The sequence below is a fragment of the Neodiprion pinetum genome, chromosome 5, assembly GCF_021155775.2.
Source record: "Neodiprion pinetum isolate iyNeoPine1 chromosome 5, iyNeoPine1.2, whole genome shotgun sequence".
Lineage (NCBI taxonomy): Eukaryota > Metazoa > Arthropoda > Insecta > Hymenoptera > Diprionidae > Neodiprion > Neodiprion pinetum.
The window spans coordinates 20,914,715-20,936,745 of NC_060236.1; the positions used below are offsets into that span (position 1 = coordinate 20,914,715).

General features: G+C 39.8%; 2 protein-coding genes across 3 annotated transcripts; both read left to right on the forward strand.

Moving 5' to 3' along the window:
* The first annotated feature begins 128 nt into the window (after nucleotides 1-128).
* On the forward strand, nucleotides 129-12,217 carry LOC124220623 (ATP-binding cassette subfamily C member 4-like). Of its 2 annotated transcripts, XM_046629804.2 has the most exons (17): nucleotides 129-3,163; nucleotides 3,754-4,058; nucleotides 4,142-4,252; nucleotides 4,707-5,082; nucleotides 5,175-5,306; nucleotides 5,370-5,561; nucleotides 6,839-7,147; nucleotides 7,237-7,683; nucleotides 7,756-8,061; nucleotides 8,158-8,295; nucleotides 8,468-9,020; nucleotides 9,179-9,409; nucleotides 9,577-9,813; nucleotides 9,903-10,165; nucleotides 10,377-10,822; nucleotides 11,730-11,859; nucleotides 11,942-12,217. In XM_046629804.2, the coding sequence occupies exons 2-17, from the start codon at nucleotides 3,982-3,984 to the stop codon at nucleotides 12,128-12,130; spliced, it is 4,137 nt and encodes a 1,378-aa protein (XP_046485760.1). In that variant the 5' UTR covers nucleotides 129-3,163; nucleotides 3,754-3,981; the 3' UTR covers nucleotides 12,131-12,217. The 2 variants fall into 2 exon arrangements, with proteins under 2 accessions (XP_046485760.1, XP_046485761.1); XM_046629805.2 differs by lacking the exons at nucleotides 129-3,163; nucleotides 3,754-4,058; nucleotides 4,142-4,252 and having other exon boundaries at nucleotides 4,967-5,082; nucleotides 5,166-5,306.
* Nucleotides 12,218-13,639: 1,422 nt separating this feature from the next.
* On the forward strand, nucleotides 13,640-19,798 carry LOC124220625 (ATP-binding cassette sub-family C member 4-like). Its single transcript, XM_069136510.1, has 13 exons — nucleotides 13,640-14,489; nucleotides 14,599-14,709; nucleotides 15,511-15,886; nucleotides 15,955-16,083; nucleotides 16,146-16,337; nucleotides 16,473-16,781; nucleotides 16,862-17,314; nucleotides 17,386-17,691; nucleotides 17,785-17,901; nucleotides 18,076-18,628; nucleotides 18,829-19,059; nucleotides 19,381-19,617; nucleotides 19,701-19,798. Exons 1-13 carry the CDS (start codon nucleotides 14,413-14,415, stop codon nucleotides 19,796-19,798), a joined length of 3,189 nt encoding a protein of 1,062 aa, XP_068992611.1. The 5' UTR covers nucleotides 13,640-14,412.
* The last annotated feature ends 2,233 nt before the right edge of the window (nucleotides 19,799-22,031 follow it).

The window sequence follows — 22,031 nt, forward strand, 5'->3', positions numbered from 1 at the left end:
CTTGCCAATTATGAGGTCGAGTTGACGAAAGCTAACAACTGTATCGTTAAGGTGAAGTTCTACGGTTGGTTGAAACAAGACGTTAATGTCGGTAAACCAAGAAGTGATGCTGCGATCATACGAGGGAAAAAGTTAGGAGAATTAAGCCGGTTCTACAATGGGTCTTGTCGGTGAGTAGTATGTCGTATAGTAAGCTGTTGTCGGAAGGCGTGACCTGCTATCGGACAATCGTTTCACGATAACAGAAGGTGCTATCGGTTGCTGGAAGGAAGGAGGTCATCTCCCATCTTCTGCAACACCGACATCGATTTCCGCTTGCGATTAACTAATCAGAAGACAACACTTTGACTTTCAGGTTATGTTTACTGTCACGTGAGGTTATGCTAGAACTTCTGTGATTGGCTGAACAAAAGTAACCGCACATTCTTTCATAGACATTGTAGAACATCATTTTGCTTCTGACAACTAGCGACTGACGCCTTCCGACAATGCCTTACGACATACCACTCACCAACAACCACCTGTTACGTTCTGAGAGGAACGTTGCGAGTTGATTCTGATTCGCTGCGTGATTTAGTTATCGAATTGATTCTGAGTTTGATTCAGTTCTGTACTCGTTGAGGTTAATTTATATTCTGTTGTCTAGAGTGATTCTTTATTGTCTGATGCAGTGGCGGACTTAGAAGGATAGACACCTAGGGCGGACGTATTAAATCATCCCAAAGGGCTCTCGCTGAACCCCATTTGTATTTTCGGACACTTGTGGAAAAAAGAAAAATTCAAATACAATGTATTTCAGTCATCCGTACTTGCGCGCCTTAAAAACTGTTAAATCTTTCAGGAATATGTTGATTAATTACATCACAACGACGAAATGAAAATAATAATCTACTGCAAAATTTTTAATGCATCCAGTAAGTGGGTAACAGAGAGTGTATATGCAATAGAGGGTGAAGTCAGAGTATTACGGAATATGACCACGCACATTGAGTAATTTCATAACATATGATAGGTTAATGAAAACAAAATGTGCCACAATCCGGAGATTTATCTCGAACACAACTTAGCGAATAAATATTTACCCGCGGATGTAGGAATACAACAACAGTTAATCAATTGTTTCCACGATATGTCAACTGCCACCAGCGAGTAGAACAGTGGCGCCATCTACGCGACTCAGCCAGAGTTGCAAGGGGAGGGGGCCATGTGCCGCTTAGTTCTCGCTGGTCCGCCCCAGCGTGAAGACGTAGTTGTATAATCTCGTTATTTTAATTAAATAGACTTTAGTAATGTGTACTTAACCACCTTTATTAGTTTTATTTATTCGCTACGCTATTCTTACACGCTGTAAGTTTTTTCTTCATCAGTTCAATAATATGAGTTTAGAAATTTGAATAAGTACAGACAATTGAAAAAAAAAAATGATGTCATGAATTTAGTTAATGAATGTAGAACGTAATTTTCAGCCCCCTCAATGACACCCCTTACCTACCAGACCCCGCAGCGGTCCGCCTCCCGTACATTGTTCAATTACGCCCTGTACTCTTCGACGGTAATTAAAAAAAAAAATTCTGTTCTAAAATGTTCCGATTTTATTTTATAAACTACAACAGTTGAAAAGTAGTACGGCGTGCGCTAGTTTTTACAATGAACTTATTTACAATTTGGTTCATATCAATTTGTTCAGCAAGTTCGTTGTGAGTGTAAAAAATAGCTGTACTGTTCAATCGCGAGCCAAAAATAATATTTCGCAGGTATGAAAAAAAGTAGCTATCATTAATGTTAGTCTAACAAAAACATACTCGTGCGCGTTTCCCTCAGGCATTCTGGTAGCGAGCAAACTAGCACAGCATGGAATATTTGCACGAAAAAGGCGCACTAAGAGTGTTGAATTTTCACACGGTTTCCAATCCAGGTGTGGAGTTTCTCTACACCAACCCCACGAAAGTTGCAGGCCATGCACTTATAAATAGGAGTGTCTCAAACACGGTGGTCAACAGTTACAGAACATAGCGCCTCATTCTTTTATACAGATTTGTACGGTATAATGCTCACCGGGAGGCTATGACCAAATTTAGATTTTAACCGCTGAATGTTACCAATAGCTTTAACCCTTCGTCTGCACATCCCCGCCACGAACCGTCGACTACATAATCATAGGCTCATAGAGATAGACTACGCGCTCTTAAAGGGGTGGCCTATATTGACGTATACATCTCGACATATCGGAGTCCACGTATCTCAAATGCAAACAAGGGCCTGGCAAAAATGCTGTAACACAGTTTCAGTTTAACGCAAAAACAAAGTAATGGCATGGATTCCACGAGATCGCAATAATAAATTCATGAAAACAATCGTGAAAAATTTTTCGTTTCAGAATAGATTCGTGTAACCCTTTTTGACTGATTTGATCGCCAGGAACGCAAAAAACGCACCAAATAGATCGCAGAACCAACAGCAGAGAAATTACGAAGGAAACTTTTCGTTTTTTGGCTGTAGCTCTTAAATCTGTTGCTTGCAGCGTATTCGGAGCGCGTAATCGATTCCTCTCGCAAAATTATGCCGATATAGTGCATTATGGAATCGATTCCAGGATTGTACAGAATTGTCAACATTTTTACCAAAAATCCTATAGGGTATGCCTAAATTTATTCCGGAACAAAAACTTTTCGTCTCCGAATCGATACAAATGGTTATTTCTAGAATAATTGAAAATCAAGTATCTCAAAGAAAGCATTCAAATTATTGTGGGATCAATAGCCAAGATAATACGCATGAAATATGACGACATTTTTTTATTTTCCTGCTGTCATGTATAATCCACCGTTTGCAGCGATCTCACAACATATGCATGCATCAGTTTTCACTTGAAAAATTACGTTAAAATAGTTCATATAAATTGAGATTAGTATTTTTTATTTTCCACCAATAATAGTTTTAAGAATTCCAATGGGAAGAAGCGACCGTTTTCGCATTATTTTTAGGGGCAAGGGGGAGGGGAGAGGTGGAAAATTTGAATTGTCTAAGAATCAGCTTGCACAGAAATCTTTTCTGACCAAGTAGACCCAAGAATTCAAAAAAGATATCCAGGACATATTTTGGACAAATGCGACTTCGGATGGCCAAACGTTTTTACGAAGCAAGATATCCATAATACTACCGTGTGTGTACATACAGAATTATACACCTTTTTTCTTTGAAAAATATACGCCACTTGAATAAATACTATTTGAGAAGGCTTTAGCACACATCAACGATTGATGCCATGGTTTTAGCCACGTTTCAGGCGAAGCAATATTCTTATATTCACTTGCAAAAAATTCATCCGTAACTTGTCTATAAAACAAAGTTGATGAAGAATATCACGAGTAAAAGGCTGTTGGGCATTGAACGAAATGCTAAAGAACATCCGGATAGTCTCCCACAATATGACTACCTAAATTCAAAAGCAGCTTATCATTCGTGCGCAATATTCTGTAATATAACTAGAAACAATTAGTTTATCCTTGTTATTGCCCGGAATCATTAACCATTTCTTATAAGTATAGATAAAAGTATAAAGTATAGTACAGTTTTTGGTATCTATGTTATTACGATTGATAATTCATTCTGAATAATCGAATTCGCTACACAGACCTTTCGGTGTATGACTTACAATATCAACACGTACAATAAGCCAGCAGCTGTGTAGCAATAATTTAAGCACAGTTGAATATTGGGGAAGGGGAATCGTGTTGATAATTTTATTTTCAGTCCTGCAACGGAAGTTTAAATAAGAATGATCGGTCAGTAGTAGACGGAGAGCCAGCGATCGCTAGACTTACGTTCTAGTATTAAGTTAAATATCTGGAACGTTAGTGTACACTTGCTGAAGCTCAAGTGAGAACGATTCGTCAGTGGGGATAGAGACCATCAAAAATATCGATTCGTTGAATTTCGTTTTTGAATGAGCAAAAGGAAATCGAATAAATCAATCGAAACATGGAGAGTACCGAAGAGCGACGTGATCGAAAGAATCTTGAGGAAAGATCGAACATATTCAGCCGGTTGATTTTTGGGTAAGCCGCATCATCTATTGGTAAACTTGGTTTAAAAACGAATTGAATTGTACCAAAAATTATTATGCCGGTAATAATTGCAGATGGACGTTGCCGATTTTTTGGAAGGGAGCGAGGCATAATTTGACATTACAAGATCTATACGACCCTTTGAAGTCCGATGAATCCGAGAGGCTCGGGGATCGTCTGGAAAGGTAAGCCGTAAAAAATTTCTAAATAGTTTATCACGCACCCATTTCTGTTTAGAAAATTGATGCCTCCAAATTTGTTTTCATTTGATACTTGACTTTGCACATTCACGTAATACTTTCGCGGCAATTGTAGCAGCTTTTTTCATATGGTTCATTCGTATCTAGCGATTGGTAGACGTTTGAACTTAATACCTTCGAGAAAAGCAAACAATTGTGAAGTGTGTCATCGTTGGAAAATTTGAGTATGTGCAAGTTATATTCATTGGAATAAGAAAAAGAAATAAAACGAACTGCAGATAAATTAATGACAGGATATGTCCATTACCATCTTACTCGTTTTTTTATTTTTATTTTTTTTTTTTTTTACATGACAAAATGGTGTATCAAATATTAGGTAAAGTATACCAGGATACGATAAATATCTATTTCCAACGTCAAACGTACTTATTTCGCTTAGTGAGTGGAAAAAGGAGTTGATAAAAGCAGAACGACAATTCCTTCTGATCAAAAATGGGAAAAAGCAACCGAAGCCGAGACCGAGCTTGACGTGGGCGTTGATTCGGGTTCTGTGGGCCCCGTACGCGATACAAGGACTGCTCATTTTCGTAAATGTGGTGGTGCTGCGTATTCTACAACCAGTATTCCAGGGATGGATAATAAATTACTTCAATGATAAGGAAAAACAGATGACAAGAAATGAAGCTCTTCTCTACGCTGGCTACCTTGTCGTTGTAACTTATGGTATTATCTTCATCGGTCGTCACAACAATCTGCGTACTAGACAGATTGGGATGTGTGCCAGGGTTGCGTGCTGCTCGTTGTTATACAGAAAGGTATTACCATTGTATCGATTGGCGGATTAATACTTTATTTATGTTTATATTATAATTAATAATAGACTTTACTAAGGTATCAGTTGTTCTAGATCCTACGGCTGGATCAGACTGCGATGAACAACGCGATTGCGGGACAAGTCACCAATTTGATGAGCAACGACGTAGCCCGGCTCGATTACCTTCCGTTCTATTCTCAATACATTTGGCTCATGCCGTTCCAGGTAGCAACTCCTGAATCACATCCTTTTTAGCCTGCATCTGTACGGCTTTCGTTTATATTACAGGTGTTATTGATCGGATACGTGATGTGGCAGTCAGTTGGTGTGGCTTCGTTGGCAGGCATCGGCATCCTGCTAATGCATGCAATACCTTTTCAATGGTACCTTAGCAACATCAGTGCGAAACTGAGATCAGCAATTGCGGCGAGGACTGATAAGCGAGTGCAATTCATGAGCGAACTGATTTCCGGAATACAGGTACTGTTTGAATCCGTTGAAGTCTGAAATCGAGGCACATGCAACAAACTGTTATCGATGATAGGTACGTCAGAGATGCTAAACACTGCATGGTGATAGAAGCCTTCGGCGGTTAGGGGTCAAAATCTTGAAAGACCAAAAAGTCGACTGATCGAAAACCCGAAATTTTCGACATGCGATTTTAAAATGACCAATGTTCAGTGTACCGAAATTGGGATTTCCCATAAATCATCCAGTAGAACAACTATTTTCCCGAAAGTTCATTTAACCGAAGGCTCTTTTGTCCAAAAAAGGATTTTCAGATTAGTCTGCATCCCGAATGAACAAAGCACAAAATATGAGGATGTGGAAACATAAAAGTTCCGAATGCTTCGAACAGCCAAGAAACCAAAAAAATTATCTGTCGAAAATCAAAGTTCAGAACGTGGAAAATTTCGAGCTGCAAAATACAGATGGACCAGAATCCCGAAAGAACGAAATACCGAATCTCCTGAAAATTAGGAATTTGTGTAATTCGTCAACTCGATGCTAGTTTTATCAAGTTTTATCATTGCATTACACAATTGTCTGTATCATCAAAGAAAAAAGAGCGCAAAGGAATAGGCTATTAGGTTATTTTCAATAACATTCAAACAATACATCTTTTTTCCCGTACTTTCAATTCAATTTATTGAAAACAGTATTACACTGAATCGTGTTTCAATTCACGTATGCGCCCTCATCTCCCTTCACAAGCGTAACGCTATCTATCAGGTGCAACTGGTGACGTTAGAAAGAATAAATGCGTTTCTGACATGTTGCAGTCTTTCGATATTATGAGTAATATGTTTTTGTGGGTTTCGGGATTTCACCGTTTCGAGTCTTTGGTCAGTCGTTATTGATAAATTCGGATCCGTAAATTTTCCAAAAAAGCACGCGTCTGGCATTTGAAAAGTCGACTTTTTGACTGTTCGGTATTTTTGCAATTCAATTTTGCACTTCGTATTTTTGCCCATTCTCAAGAAAAAATTTCTCTTTTTAATTTGACTCTCGGAATTTTGCCCCGCCGATTTTTTGGTCTGTCGCATTTCTGTATCCCACCCCCATCGGCTACTAAACTCTCACTTACCACGCTCATTTGGGACCACGATATGTGCAGCAACATGTTCAGCTGTTCCGACCGCGTTGAACTTGTTCTGTGATACAATTTATACAGTAACGCTTGGCAAATTTACTGTTCTAGAATATTCTTTTCTTATTGCTCGGTGTATGTATGTTTCATGATTTTGTATTCACAGGTAGTCAAAATGTATGCTTGGGAAAAACCATTTGAGTTCATCGTATCGAAAACTCGAGCTTTAGAGATGAAACTGATTGGCAATACCACGTACCTTACAGGAATACGTCTCAGTTTTACGATATTGTTGGAGGAAATCACTCTTTTCGCAACGCTGATCACATTTGTTCTGGCTGGGAACACCCTTACTGCAAATAGTACTTTCGTGATATTTACACTTTTCGCCGCGCTTCAATTAACGAGCGCAACTTTCTTACCTCAAGCAATAGTCATGGCTCGCGAAACTGCTGTATCTCTAGAGAGAATAATGGTATGTTAAGCAATACGCGTTCTTCATTTGTGACGAATTATTAAATTTATCCTCACGACTTATCATCAGCAAGCAAATTCGTTTTGCAGGATTTTTTACTCTTGAATGAAATCAAAATCCCTGAAAAAGTGAAATTAGAATCAAAACATGGCAGAAAGTGTATGGAAAGGATAAAAAATGAGTGGCTCGAAAAAGGAATTGGAATCGAGATGGTTAACGCCGCAACCAACTGGGTTTACGGCCACCTGCCACCTACTTTGAGTAACGTGTCGATAGATGTGAAAAGTCAGTCGCTCTCTGTTCTTGTGGGGTCAGTTGGCTCCGGGAAATCATCTCTGCTTCACCTCATATTAGGAGAGTTGAAAGTGGGAGGTGGAAGCTTCGCGTTTTACACAAGTGTAAACGGTATCAAGACTAACAAAGACAGTGGCGATATTCGTATTTCTTATGCTAGCCAAGATCCTTGGCTTTTCTCTGCCTCCATACGTGAGAATATTCTGTTCGGCCAGCCGTACGACAAAATTCGATACCACGAGGTACTACAACTTAATCACATCTCTCGTTGAACACTCTTATACTTTCATACATTCTGGACAATGTGTCTCTAGGTGACACGAGTTTGTGCGCTGGTCAAAGACTTTGAACAATGGCCTAATGGTGATTCCAGCTTTATCGGGGAAAGAGGCGCGTCTCTGTCCGGAGGCCAGAGAGCCCGCATCAATTTGGCCAGAGCTATTTACAGAGATGCCGATGTCTACTTGCTCGATGATCCACTCAGTGCTGTTGATACTGGTGTAGGTCGTCAATTGTTCGAAGAATGTATCATCAGCTTCCTAAAGGGAAAAACTCGAATACTCGTTACTCATCAACTGCAATATCTTCGGCAGGCTGACAGTGTTATAGTTCTCGATCACGTAAACTATTCCATTTCTTTATCGGGAAACTAAGGTTCATAGTACTTGAAATTTCCGTTACGGTAATTTATTTCCTCAAGCAACTTTTCACTTCAGGGAGCAGTAAAGTACCAGGGATCATACGAAGAGCTGGTCCATTCTAGTATTCACTTATTAGCTTGCCAAAAGTCGGAGAAATCTGATGAAGACAAGGAAGTCGAAGAATGTGACGAAGTTGACACAGAGTCCAATAAGGTATTGACGTCAAATTGATGTAAGTGTGGAGTAATTAACTTGTGACCATGTTGAAATAGGTACAGACAACAAATATCCAAAAGACTTGCATGATTATTTGACTGACTGCAGACTCATAGTATGCACCTTTCTGCTCAACGAAATTAATAAAAAGGATTGAATGTGTTCTCAGGCAACACCTGCAGGTATGAACGGCGGTGATAGGATGACGAAAAACTGTGAAAGCATTCAAGATTCCAGGGATGTCACCGAGGAAAAGGTGGAGAGGGGTGTTGTGTCGCGCCAATTAATCTGGAAGTATTTTTCGGCCGGCGGTAATCTGTCCTCGCTGATTTTCATCACGACAATTTTCATAATCGGGCAACTGGCAATAAGCGTGACCGATTACTGGGTATCATACTGGACCAACCAAGAGGCCGTCAGAACTAAGTTACAGTCCTACAAATCCAGTGCAAACGATACGCAGTATCGTAACGGTACCGTAGGCCTTCAGCACGAGATTGACTCTTCATCCCAATCGCAGTGGTTTGACGAATTCGGGCTACTAAATGTGATTCCGAGTATATATATTTACGCAGGGTTTGTCATCAGCTGCATTATTTTCGTTACACTGCGTAACATGCTTTTTTTAAGAATGTGTATTAATGCCAGTCACAATATACACAGTGAAATGTTCGCCAACCTCTTGCAGGCCACCATGAGATTCTTCAATACTAATCCATCTGGTATGTCAAACAAATTAATCCCATGCCGTCAAAGTTTAATTCGTACGCCGATGTTACTGAAGTGCCATTCAAAGTTTTTTGTTTTTTTTTTGTCAAGACTGCAGTTTGCCTACTGGCTATTCTCATGACTCTTCTCTTTCTGCACAATTTTTCTTCAGGAAGGATACTTAATAGGTTCTCAAAGGACATTGGCACAATGGATGAACTGCTGCCCAAGACCATGTTGGAATCATTTCAAATTTTGTTCGGGATGATCGGATCTTTTACGATGGTGGCCCTAGTCAATCCGTGGATGACCATTCCTATAGTTGTAATTTGTGGAATCATTTACATAATCGGGCTATTCTATATTCGAACAGCGCAAGACCTGAAACGGTTCGAAGGAATTGGTAAGACTTAGTACTGTGTACCGTCAGTAGTTTGAAGTAAAAGCTGCTAAGGTAGAATAACCGATTTGTGAAGCTTTAATATGAACAAATCATGTGATATATATTTGAAATACGTACCAATGCATTATACGCATATTTATTACGAAGCTGCTAATTTGAAATTCCAGCTAAGAGCCCCGTGTTTTCACACGTCAATTCAACTCTGGATGGGCTACCGACAATACGGAGCAGAGGTTATTTAGAGCAATCACTACTGCGGAAAGAATTCGATCGTCTGCAGGACAAACATACTGGGACCTGGTATCTCACTGTTGCGGGAACCGCCGTATTGGGACTGATACTTGATACTTGTTTGGGCACTTTTACTGCTTGTGTATGCTTTTCGTTCATCCTCATGGACAATGGTTAGTGTTCTCCAGGTTCTATACATGCGCTTGTACTCAGTAACGTTGGAGATAAACTGGAAAACGGAACTTAATGACTATTGTTATAGAAACTTTTCTTGGAGGATCTGTGGGACTCGCTATTTCTCAATCTCTAGTCATGACTGGGACGGTCCAATACGGAATACGACAGATTGCCGAAGCGATCTCGCTAATGACTTCGGTCGAAAGAGTCTTACAGTACACGAAATTACCCAAGGAGGGTCCGTTTACTACTGGAAAACCTCTTCCGGACAATTGGCCTTCTGATGGTCGATTGATCTTTAAAAACGTCAGCATGAAATATGCCGAGAATAAACCACCAGCTTTGAAGGTTTTGTCTGGTTCAGACTTGTGCCCACTGCCACTATGTTACTCAAAGGATCTGTCGATCTGATGTTGATTCACTGAAAACTGTAGTTTTCTTTTCAGCCACTTTTCGTGTACTGAATAAAAATATCCAATACGTCCGAAACTGTGATATCCACAAAGCTAGAATTTTTGCTCATTCTTCTAATTTTCATTCCTCTCTTATACACTCATAGGATATCAACATCAAAATAAATCCTGGGTGGAAAGTTGGCATTGTGGGAAGAACTGGAGCTGGTAAATCTTCCCTGGTATCGGCGCTATTTCGTTTAACCGGGGAGGGATTGGATGGTGTAATAGAATTAGATGGGATTGACACGAAATCAGTAGGGCTGCAAGAGTTACGTCCACGAATCTCGATAATCCCTCAGGAGCCAATTTTGTTCTCGGCAACTCTCCGCTACAACTTGGACCCCTTTGAACAATACTCAGACACCGAGCTTTGGCACAGCATCCGTGAAGTGGAACTTGGAAATGTGATTTCATCCCTGGACATTCCAGTTGACAGAGGTGGAGCCAACTTCAGCGTTGGGCAACGCCAGTTAATCTGCCTGGCCAGAGCCATCCTCAAGAACAATCAGCTACTCGTGCTTGACGAAGCCACCGCAAACATTGATCGTAGGTTAGTGTAAATCCTCGTAAATTCGTTAAATATAAAAAATTAAAGAGGGTGTCCAATTACTTTCCACTAAAATATGAGTTTTTTGGGGATTTAATAAAAATGAAACTGTAGAATCAATTACTTTCAAATTTTCAGCTTACATTTATTGGTTTTTGAGGTGTTAACAAAAATTATCAATCATTTTTATGAAAAATTCCACCTGCTGACCCTCCTTATCCGTGAGGCCGACCAAAGTCCCGCGACCGTTGGTGTGCAGTTTTTCTTTTCTTTTGGTAGTCTGAATGAAAAAACCAAACGAAATTCTGTTTCGATCACGTCTAACTATCGTTTGAAAAACCAGACATTTTTTTTTTTTTTTTCTTTGACAAAATGGTCACTTGTCAAACTCAAACGATCGATTTTGCAATGAAATTGATTGAATTTTTTCTTTGTATAGAAAAATATATAACGTGTGGCTTCTTCCGTTCATCGAACGATAATATGCTGTTAAAATCTGAAGTCGATCGGTTCTCTGGTTTTTTAAATATCGTGCCCACCAGCTGCAAGCAAGCTGTTTTGAAAAATACACGTTATAATTTTTGAATAGAGTTTACAGGGATATGAAGCACTTGCGGTGTTCATTAGCTAATCTAACAATAAGTAAATTTTGCGAATTTCGGGTTGAAATTTGGCACGTATATTCTTAACACCTCAGAGAATTGAATAAATTTTTTAAAACCGATTTTTATTAAACATAAAAAAAAACAAAATACATTGGGATACCCCTCTTAATCAATCCTTATTATTAATTTGGTTGTGAAACCCTCTTCCAATTTTGCCGGTTAATGATGCTCAACCCTAAGCGTAACTCGTCTGCGAGACTTCACAAATTTTAATAAGCTTAATGTATAATTTCATTGTCTTCTAGCACCGACAATTTGATTCAAAACGCCATAAGACAAAGATTCGCAACCTGTACGGTTTTGACGATAGCGCATCGATTGAATACGATAATGGACAGTGACCGAGTGTTGGTTATGGGAGAAGGCCGAATCCTGGTGCGTTAATTTTCAAATCAGTTTATTAAGCATCAAAATACGTAAAGTATTATACAATTAATCCTCTTCATTTCCTATGCAGGAATTCGATCATCCATATTTGCTGTTGAAAGATCCGAATAGTCACTTTTCGCAAATGCTCCAACAAACTGGGAAAGCGATAGCACACAAGCTTGCCAAAATTTCTGAAGATAGCTATCAACTGAGCTGTGACTGCCGGAAGACATCGGATTTCATTCTCGAAGTTCATCAACCACTGGATACGCAATAATAATAGGGGCGATAAAATGACGACGTGTTTGTTTCCGAATTGTAAAGCATTCGTACAACTTTGAAGAAAATCAGTATTTCAATTAAACGTTGGTCATTTTTTATTTTGAATTATCCGCACGAGGCAAAAGTGGGGAATCTTATATCAAATTTCACCTTGTTATTACGACATTGGCACGGTGTTTGCCATCTACCTGATCACTTCAACCTTTACTTTTCAAATAACACTGCTCGGCCAATAATTCTTACCTGCGTCTGGGTTACGAATGATATTTCCTTGACGTTAGCGTTTAGAAAAGCCAAAACAGTAACCATACTTTACTTGAACTCTATTACTGTGACCAGAACCCAGATACTATGTTCGTACGTAAAAATAATACAGTCTACGTTCATGAGACAAAAAAGAAATTATAAACCTGTCTTAGTTACTTCCTATTAGATTTGAAGAGTCTTATCTTACTTTTTTGAAACGCTTACCAAATTCCGGTTTAATCCAGGTACAAAGTCACAGAAATGATTAAGGATTTTCGCAGTGGGCGTTTAGGATTTGGCTAAATTTAGAAATGCATGTGTGAGTTTGGGGACTAAAGGCCTCACCAAAGACGAAAAATAAATAGATATATAGATAGTATTTATCACACAGTCGGATAGGATCTCTTCAGATCGATGTATCGTGTACATTCAATAGTAATAATAAACATTTACATCCAAATTAAACAACAAACAAAACTTGCAGTAACAATTCACAATATTCTGTTTAATGCCATAGTATTTCCTGCAGCAATGAGTTTGAATATTTTTACATTGATAATAGTAACAATGGGGCTGCAATCGCAACCGCACCGACGATTAAGTTTGTGGGTTATAACACTATTGACAACTGCGTCAGTAATGGTCAATGATCTTCCCGATGTTATGATTAAAGTTTATAATTTGCAGAGCGCTACCTTCTGCAGAAATAGTAATTTCCTAGTGAGATTTTAAGAATCAAAGATTCCTAAGATTAGTCTTAGAAGGATTATCTTTCAAAATAGATCTGTGGCTGCACGCTCCGACTCAAGTACGTGCGTGTAACGCTCGCTTTTAAAACTGAGTAATAACAGTAATGACTCAACATTGCGAATAGAGTCAAGTAAATTATTCCAAAAATAACGTAATAATCAAACAGAGAGAAAAAATGAGAGGAAGAGAATGGAATAAATACACGCAGGTCAGAGTGTGAGTCTGATTAAGAGTACTTGACGCATCGAAGAGTTGAATATATTTGAGTTTCACAGCGAATTGAAAAATAGCAAAAAGAGTGTGTTTGAGAGTTGTGTAAGGGTGTTGGTGTTGATGAATTGTTTCGTATTTAATTTTTATTGTTTTAAATTATGGCGGATCTAAGTCTTTGAATTTAATCTTTTCATAGATCCCACGCGTAAATATTGAACAAAATGTACAATTACACGGATCTTATTGGAAATTCAGTTACAATTATTTCGATGTGGTCGTCAATTGATCGTCTTTTACTCGTCTTCGTAATCGTCTTGGGTCGTAGGTTGTTTGTCTTGTACTGCCAGCCTTCGGAGTTGAGCCCACCCTCGCGTTTTTTGTGTCCGGGTCAAGTACAAATTCTGTCTTCATCATAAGAACATCTCTCGTAATTCTTTCTCTGTCTCACACTCAAAATTTAAACTCTAAGTATTCTTGTGTACGCCTGGGTGCCTCTGAAGCCTATCCATGCTTCTAAGCGGCTACGCCGTCTTAGTCTACAGCCTACAGTCTACGCTTATATTTAGCTATTTGTATATATAACTTGAAACTACCACCGACACTAGAGAAATGAGATCAAACTATACGCTACTATGTGCCTGCACAACAACCGGTGGTGACCGGTATAAGTAAGCTGCGCTGTTTTTCTTCTCACGAAATAGCTGCAAGTACATAAAACCGTTAGTACAAAGCTGTGCACTAACACTCTGAGTTCAGGGAAGGGATGTTTATCTTGAGAGTTTTGTTATCAGTCTCGGGGCAGGAGTGACAGTGAGAATAATTCTGTGACTTAGTCGCGTATCTCACGTTAGGCTTCGATCTTCTCTTAGCCATTTCCAAAACATCTGCCAACTTTCCCTATGGACCTTCCTTTATCGTCCTCCTATGATCAATGTCTTCCAAGTACTGTAGTTTATTTTTTCCCACAACTCTGTATTCTCCCTGTTTTTGAGTGGTCGGCCAGATGCTCACGATTCTAAGCAGCACAGTTTTCAACAAATGATTACGTCAAGAGGATAAATCAGAAAAATGCATGCAAATAACGAGACACGCGACCGGAAGAATCTCGAGGAAAGATCGAATATATTCAGCTTGTTGTTTTTCGGGTAAGCTTCCCAATCATTGTACCAGTACGCATTCAATTCAAGCCATATCTGAAACACAGAAAAAAATATTACATTTTACGGAAACAAATAACGTCAACAACAATCACAGGTGGACATTTCCGATTTTTCGAGAGGGAGCGAGGCGTAATTTGAAGTTAGAAGATTTGTACGACCCCTTGAAATCTGACGCATCCGAGAGCCTCGGCGATCGACTTGAAAAGTGAGCCATGCTAAATCCAAATAATTCAGTGAACAAATATCTTTTCGTTGATTCGACGTAAAGCTTTATAATTATTTCATTCCATGTAACTGATAGAAACTTAAGTAGATGTTTCAAATTCACGTTAGAAGAACTCACCCAGACGTACATGTTTCGAAATTACTATGAATTATTGTATATTTAGTCCGATTTAAATAGATTAAAGACCGATTGTCTTCAAGCTATTAGTGAGAAAATTTGCAGACCGAAAGGAGAAACATATAAATTTGGAGCCAAACATACCTCTTGTCGTTAGGTAGATAAAAAATAGTTGTAGACACGATGATAACGCGATGAAGATAAACAGGAGTTTTATTAGCACAATAGCAAGAAATGCAGGAAAATAATAAGACTGCTGGTTGAATGGATGTGTATAAATGATCAAGTACAACAAAATTGGACTCACCACAACTTACGCGGCTATTGACTATCATTGGAAGAATGTCTTTGTAATGCATACAGCTGTACTTGTAAAGATAGATGATGTCAGTTTGTGAATTCACCTGAATCTATGTCTGCAGTTGGCTCTTGATAGACAACTAATTGCTAATATATAGATGGTCTTTTCATCAGTTGCAACCAGATGGAAAACTCGTACAAAAGGAACATTCAATGATGAAATTTTTACAGCATTATATTGATGAATGTCCCTACTCGAAATTTCCTGAAGATACGGCGCAAAAGTAAACGAAACTTAGGATGAAGTATGATATAAGAGTATGATGAACCGTTCCTAATATGGTATGTGTTTGTTTCACCTAGAGAGTGGAAAAAGGAGTTGATGAATGCAAACCGAAATTGGAGTCTGGTGAGAAATCAGAGGAATCATCCAAGGCCAACACCAAGTTTGATGTGGACGTTGATTCGGATTCTTTGGGCACCATATTTGGTGCAAGGACTGCTCCTCTTCGCACAACTGATGGTACTGCGTGTTCTACAACCGATACTCCAGGGTTGGATAATCGACTACTTCAATCAGGCAGAAGATCAGATAACACAAAACGATGCTCTCCTCTATTCTGTTTATCTGGTTGTTGTCACTCTCAGTGTTGTCTTCGTAACTCATCACACCGATTTTCGGAATCGGCAGACCGGAATGCGCGCAAGGGTTGCATGCTGCTCGTTAATATACAGAAAGGTAGTACGCTGAAACGGGTAACTAGTGAATGTAAGTACTATCCATTTTAATGGTTTAACTTATTCTAGGTTCTACGGTTAGATCAGAATGCGACGAACAATGCGGCGGGCTTAATAGCTAATTTGATGAGTAATGATGTCGCACGTTTCGATTCGTTACCGGCATATTTTCACTTCGTCTGGATCTCGCCATTCCAGGTAACAACTAGTCAGAATGCAGCTTAGTTCAGACTATGTTTACAGTTTTTACACAATTGCAGGTCGTATTGATTGGATATGTGATGTGGCAAATCGTCGGTCCAACTTCGTTAGTAGGAATCGTCGTCATGATGTTACAGACCATTCCTCTTCAAGGGTACTTGAGTACCGTCAGCAGGAAGCTACGGTCGAAGATTGCGGCGAAGACGGATTACCGGGTACAACTGATGAGTGAACTGATTTCTGGAATACAGGTACGACGTTAGTTCCTCCTCCTTTCCACAACAGGAACCTTGAGAATAATTTTATGGGACAGATCGATTAGAATTTGTAGTTGCCAAATTATGAAGCAGTCAAATCAGCTCTAATACGATATTTTTAATTGGTAGGTTGTCAAGATGTACGCGTGGGAAAAACCATTTGAGTTGATAGTATCGAAAGTTCGAGCGGTGGAGATGAAACTGGTCCGGTATACGTCGTACCTCAGGGGAATATATCTGAGTATTACGGTCTTCACGGAAAAAACCACTCTTTTCTTAACACTGATTGTATTCGTTCTTAATGGGAACTCGCTTACTGCAAATATTACATTCGTATTATCAACGCTATTCAATGTACTACAATTCACGTGTGCTATATGCTTACCCAAGGCAATACTCATGGCTGGTGAAACTGCTGTATCTCTGGAGAGAATAACGGTTGGTTCCACACTGTATGTTCTTCAGCCTTCCAATTCATCTTCACAATTCTTCAGTAACTCATAAATTTATTTTAACAGGACTTTCTACTTTTGGACGAAAGTAAATCACTAGAAACAGTCAATATCCCATCGGTCTGCGGGGTGCAGACTGTGGAAGAACCCACGACATCAGGTCATCAAACCGATAATGGAATTGGAATCCAAATGATCAACGTTGGGGCAAACTGGATTGATAGTCAGATACCACCGACTTTGTGTCACATATCGCTGGATTTAAAAAATCAGTCACTCTGTGCTCTCGTGGGTTCGATTGGTTCGGGAAAATCATCTCTGCTTCACCTGATATTAGGGGAGTTGAAACTGGGAGCTGGAAGCGTGTCGTTCTATTGTATTGAAAATGGTATCAGGACTACTAAAAATAGTCACGATATTCGTATTTCATATGCTGGCCAAAACCCTTGGGTTTTCCTTGCCTCCATACGCGAGAACATTCTATTCGGCCAGCCGTATGACGAAAGTCGATACCAAGAGGTACGTGAATCATGTTTCTTGTAAAATACTCCTTGTAAATTGTACGTATAAATTCTGAGCAATGTGCCTAGGTGACACGAGTTTGCGCTCTGGTCGAAGACTTCGAACAGTTTCCCCAAGGTGATTTGAGCTGTGTGGGAGAAAAAGGAGCGTCTTTGTCCGGGGGCCAGAGAGCCCGTATCAATTTGGCTAGAGCTATTTACAGAAATGCCGATGTCTACCTCCTGGATGATCCTCTCAGTGCTGTAGACACTGGCGTGGCTCGTCACTTGTTCGAAAAATGCATTAAGGGCTTCCTGGATCAAAAGACTCGAATACTCGTTACTCATCAAGTACAATATCTTCAGCAAGCTGACACTGTTATAGTTCTCGATCGGGTAAGCTACTCCGCTTTATCAAGAAACTGATATTCATTGCATGCTGGACTTCAGTTGTGGAAATCTAATACCTAAAGCAATTCTTCATTCTAGGGCATGGTGAAGAGCCAGGGGACATACGAAAATCTGGTCCAATCGCAATCCCAGTTGTTAACTTCTGAGCAGTCCAAAGAACTCGACGAATTAGGAAGAATTAAAAAAAATATCCAGGTGGACACGGAATGCATAGTTATCTGTATAAAATTGTGTACTTTAAGTTTAGGTTCTTTAAGTCGACGCCACAATACCTTCGTGGCCATTTTAGTAGTTGTAGGGTAACATAGGTCATCTCTTACCCGAAGTATATATGTACACGAATGAGAAGTATGAGCTGGGTTTTTTCAGGTGACGCCTACAGCTACGAATAGCAATGATCAGCTGGCGGAAGAGTTCAAAACCGTTGAAAACTCCAGAGATATCCCAGAAGAAGAGGTAACGACAGGAAATATGTCGAGTCAAGTATACTGGAGCTATTTCCTGGCGGGTGGTAATATCTGCTCGTTGATTTTTATCGCGACAATTTTTGTGATCGGTCAAGTGGCGACAACCGGGATCGATTACTGGGTATCGTACTGGAGTAACCAAGAAGCTATCAGATTCACGCTACAATCTAAAAGATTCAATACTTCCAATACAAGCAGTCACATGAATATTGACGATAATCAGCTACTGCTGTACTCGACATCCCATTCGCAGTGGATTGATGAATTCGGACTGCTGCATCAAGACGTGGCAATTTATATCTACGCCGGATGTATTGTCAGCTGTATTATCCTCGTTACACTACGCCACTTGCTCTTCATGAAGATGTGCGTCAATGCCAGCTGCAATCTACACAATTCCATGTTCGCCAACATTCTTGTAACTACTATGCGGTTCTTCAATACTAATCCATCTGGTATGCCAATCGTATCGGTACTAAAATGTAGCTGGTGATATTTGATTCCATTTAGAAATGTCTGACAATCCATGGACTTCTGAAAGAAATCCATCATCCTTTGATATCAATATTCGACTGACTTGATAATTTTGTAAACGCTTTCCAATATAGTACTCACTCTACTGACAGTTATACCGCGGTTGAAAATTTTTCTCTAGGAAGGATTCTCAATAGATTCTCCAAGGACATGGGTGCGATGGATGAACTGCTGCCCAACACCATGCTGGAAGCACTTCAAATTTTGACTATGATGATAGGAATGTTTACGATAGTGGCTGTGGTTAACCCGTGGATGATCATCCCCATAGTTATCATCAATGGAATCTTCTACGTGATTCGGTTCTACTACCTTAAAACGGCGCAGGACATCAAACGACTCGAGGGGATCGGTGAGCTCTTGATATTAAGTTTTTATAATAATTGAAAGCATGTACTGTGAGGGTAGATGCACCAATTTCGAGTGCCCGTACTGCCAACAGATCGTATAGTGTATCTGAAATATGTACTCATTGATTTTTTCTCATGATCAACCGTGACTATATTATAAGTTTTGACGGATTTATGGATTGGACGGTCGTTCAATTTGATTCAAAGAAGGGGTGTTAATGAAAATAAACAATCGTCATATCCGTGAATTTTCCAAAACTTACGAAATATGTATTGGCAAGACTTCCGTGCAGCTTTTCTGGAGAAAATTCAAAAATTTCCAGCAAAGAGTCCCATGTTTTCACACGTCACTTCTACTTTGGATGGGCTAACGACAATACGAAGCCGAGGCACCGCAGTAGAATCAATGTTGCGAAAAGAATTTGATCGTCTTCAAGACGAACACACCAGGGCCTCGTACCTTACTATTGCAGGGGCCTCTGTTTTTGGGCTGACCCTCGATATTTGTTCAGTGATTTTGATTGCTTGCGTTTGCTTTTCATTCATCCTCATGGACGACGGTTGGTATTCTTTAGATTTTATTCACACTCGACATTCATTCGAGAAAAAACTTAGTCAGACAGAGAGAGCTCAATGACTATAGTTTCTAGGAAACTTTCTCGGAGGATCTGTGGGACTTGCTATATCTCAATCTCTGGCCATGTCTGGAGTGGTTCAATATGGTATGTGGCAGACTGCTGAAGTAATCTCGCAGATGACATCGGTCGAAAGAGTATTACAATATACAAACTTGCCTAAGGAGGGACCGTTCACGACTGAGCAGCCTCCGTCACCCACTTGGCCTTCCGATGGTGGTTTGATCTTTAAGAACGTTACCATGAGATATGCCGATAATCAACCACCTGTCTTAAAGGTACACTGAATGTAATCGCTTGGTTCAAACCTGTCATTACGTTATCTATAGAATTCATCATTTCCGACACATGTATTTTCCCCTTTTTCTCAGGTTCAATATCTTTAGATTGATAAAAAAAACTTACCACGGACAAACAAATCATTAACGTATACACTTTGTATCTCTCTAATTAATTCACAATTCAATTATCTTTCAGAATCACATGCACTTTGCTAATTGCCACAATATTTTTAATCAATTATTATGCTCGCAATATCAGCGCGAAGTGCCTTGTCATCATCACCTTCTCAATCCCCATTTCTTATGGTTGTACAACCGTAGGACCTGAACGTGGATATAAAACCTGGTTGGAAGGTTGGCATAGTGGGAAGAACAGGTGCTGGTAAATCGTCGCTAGTTTCGGCATTGTTTCGATTACATGACGGAGTTACGGACGGTGAAATAATAATAGATGGGATTAACACGAGGTCAGTGGGGCTGCAAGAGCTACGTCGCGGCATCTCGATAATCCCTCAGGAGCCTATTTTATTCTCGGAAACTCTCCGCTATAACTTGGACCCCTTTGGACATTACTCAGACACCGAGCTTTGGCACAGCCTCCGTGAAGTGGAACTTGAAAATATGATTTCATCCTTGGACATTCCAGTTGCCGAAGGTGGAGCTAACTTCAGCGTTGGCCAACGTCAATTAATCTGCCTGGCCAGAGCCATCCTTAAGGAAAATAAGCTACTCGTGCTTGACGAAGTCACTGCTAACATTGATCCTATGTAAGTGTCAATCTTGTCAAATTCCATGTTTCAGAAATTCGTCAGTCCTTATTGTTCCTACGATGATAAATTCCTTCGCTAATTCTTCTGCGGTATTGATAATCACCTCTGAGCATAACTCATTTGCCAATCGCAACGAATTCCAGTAAGCTAACACGTGATCTCGTCATCTTCTAGCACTGACAAATTGATTCAGAACACCATAAGTCGAAGATTTGCAGAATGCACAGTTGTGACAATAGCGCATCGGTTGAACACGGTAATGAACAGTGACCGAGTTTTGGTTATGGGAGAAGGCCGAATCCTTGTGCGTAAATTTTTAAGACAGCTTCGCAAACTACTAAATAAGCAAAATACAGACCACTTGATTCTTTTCATTTGTGACTCAGGAGTACGATCATCCACATTTGCTGCTGAAAGATCGAAATGGTTACTTTTCGCAAATGCTTCAACAAACCGGAACAACAGTGGCAGATGAACTTGCGGCGATTTCCGAACGTAACTATAACAGTCAACCGAACATTAGAGTCCGGGAGCCATCAAACGAAGTCATCACCGCTGCCAGTGAATAAATCGTCCATTTCTGTTCAGCCATAGCATGAACAGTCAACTATTTATTACAGGCACTCTCATTGCTTATCAAGTTTAGGAGTTGTCCACATATTGCATCACCCAATTTCCGTAGTCCCCGCCGCCCCTCACTCATCATGTGATCAACACTACATTCGATTATGGCTGCTGATCCCTATGAGGTTCAAGAGCAATGCTACGACGTCGCATTCAAGTAACGTTGAAAGACGAGAATTATACATAAACCTAAAAACTTTCTTGCCTATTCTAACGGTCACCGGCTGATTAGTTTCCAACACACAAGCTGGATAGCATTGCTCAATAATTTGAGGACCTACAACTATTCCCAATGCCACCGAAGCGTTGTCCAAATTAACCCATGACTGTCGGTCAATTCCGCGTCTTCAATGAAGTGTTACGTAACGTCAATATTGGTCCCCGCCTCCCAGTCGCGGGTAACAGAAAAGTAATGAGGACTGTGGCTGTGCAACCTTCTTCTTATCTAACACGAGCTGCGTTCAACGTTTGCCATTTTTCAAAGTATCACACTTCAAACCCGTGGCTGTGATTAAGTATGATAGTCTTTGTTTCACAATTAAGAATCTTTTTATGCATATTAATAAAATTATGCTTTGCGCATAATTAATGTTCATCGATTATCCCTCCCGATTCTTCTGTAAACGTAACAATTTAATTGAACTATAATACTTAATTTTCATAC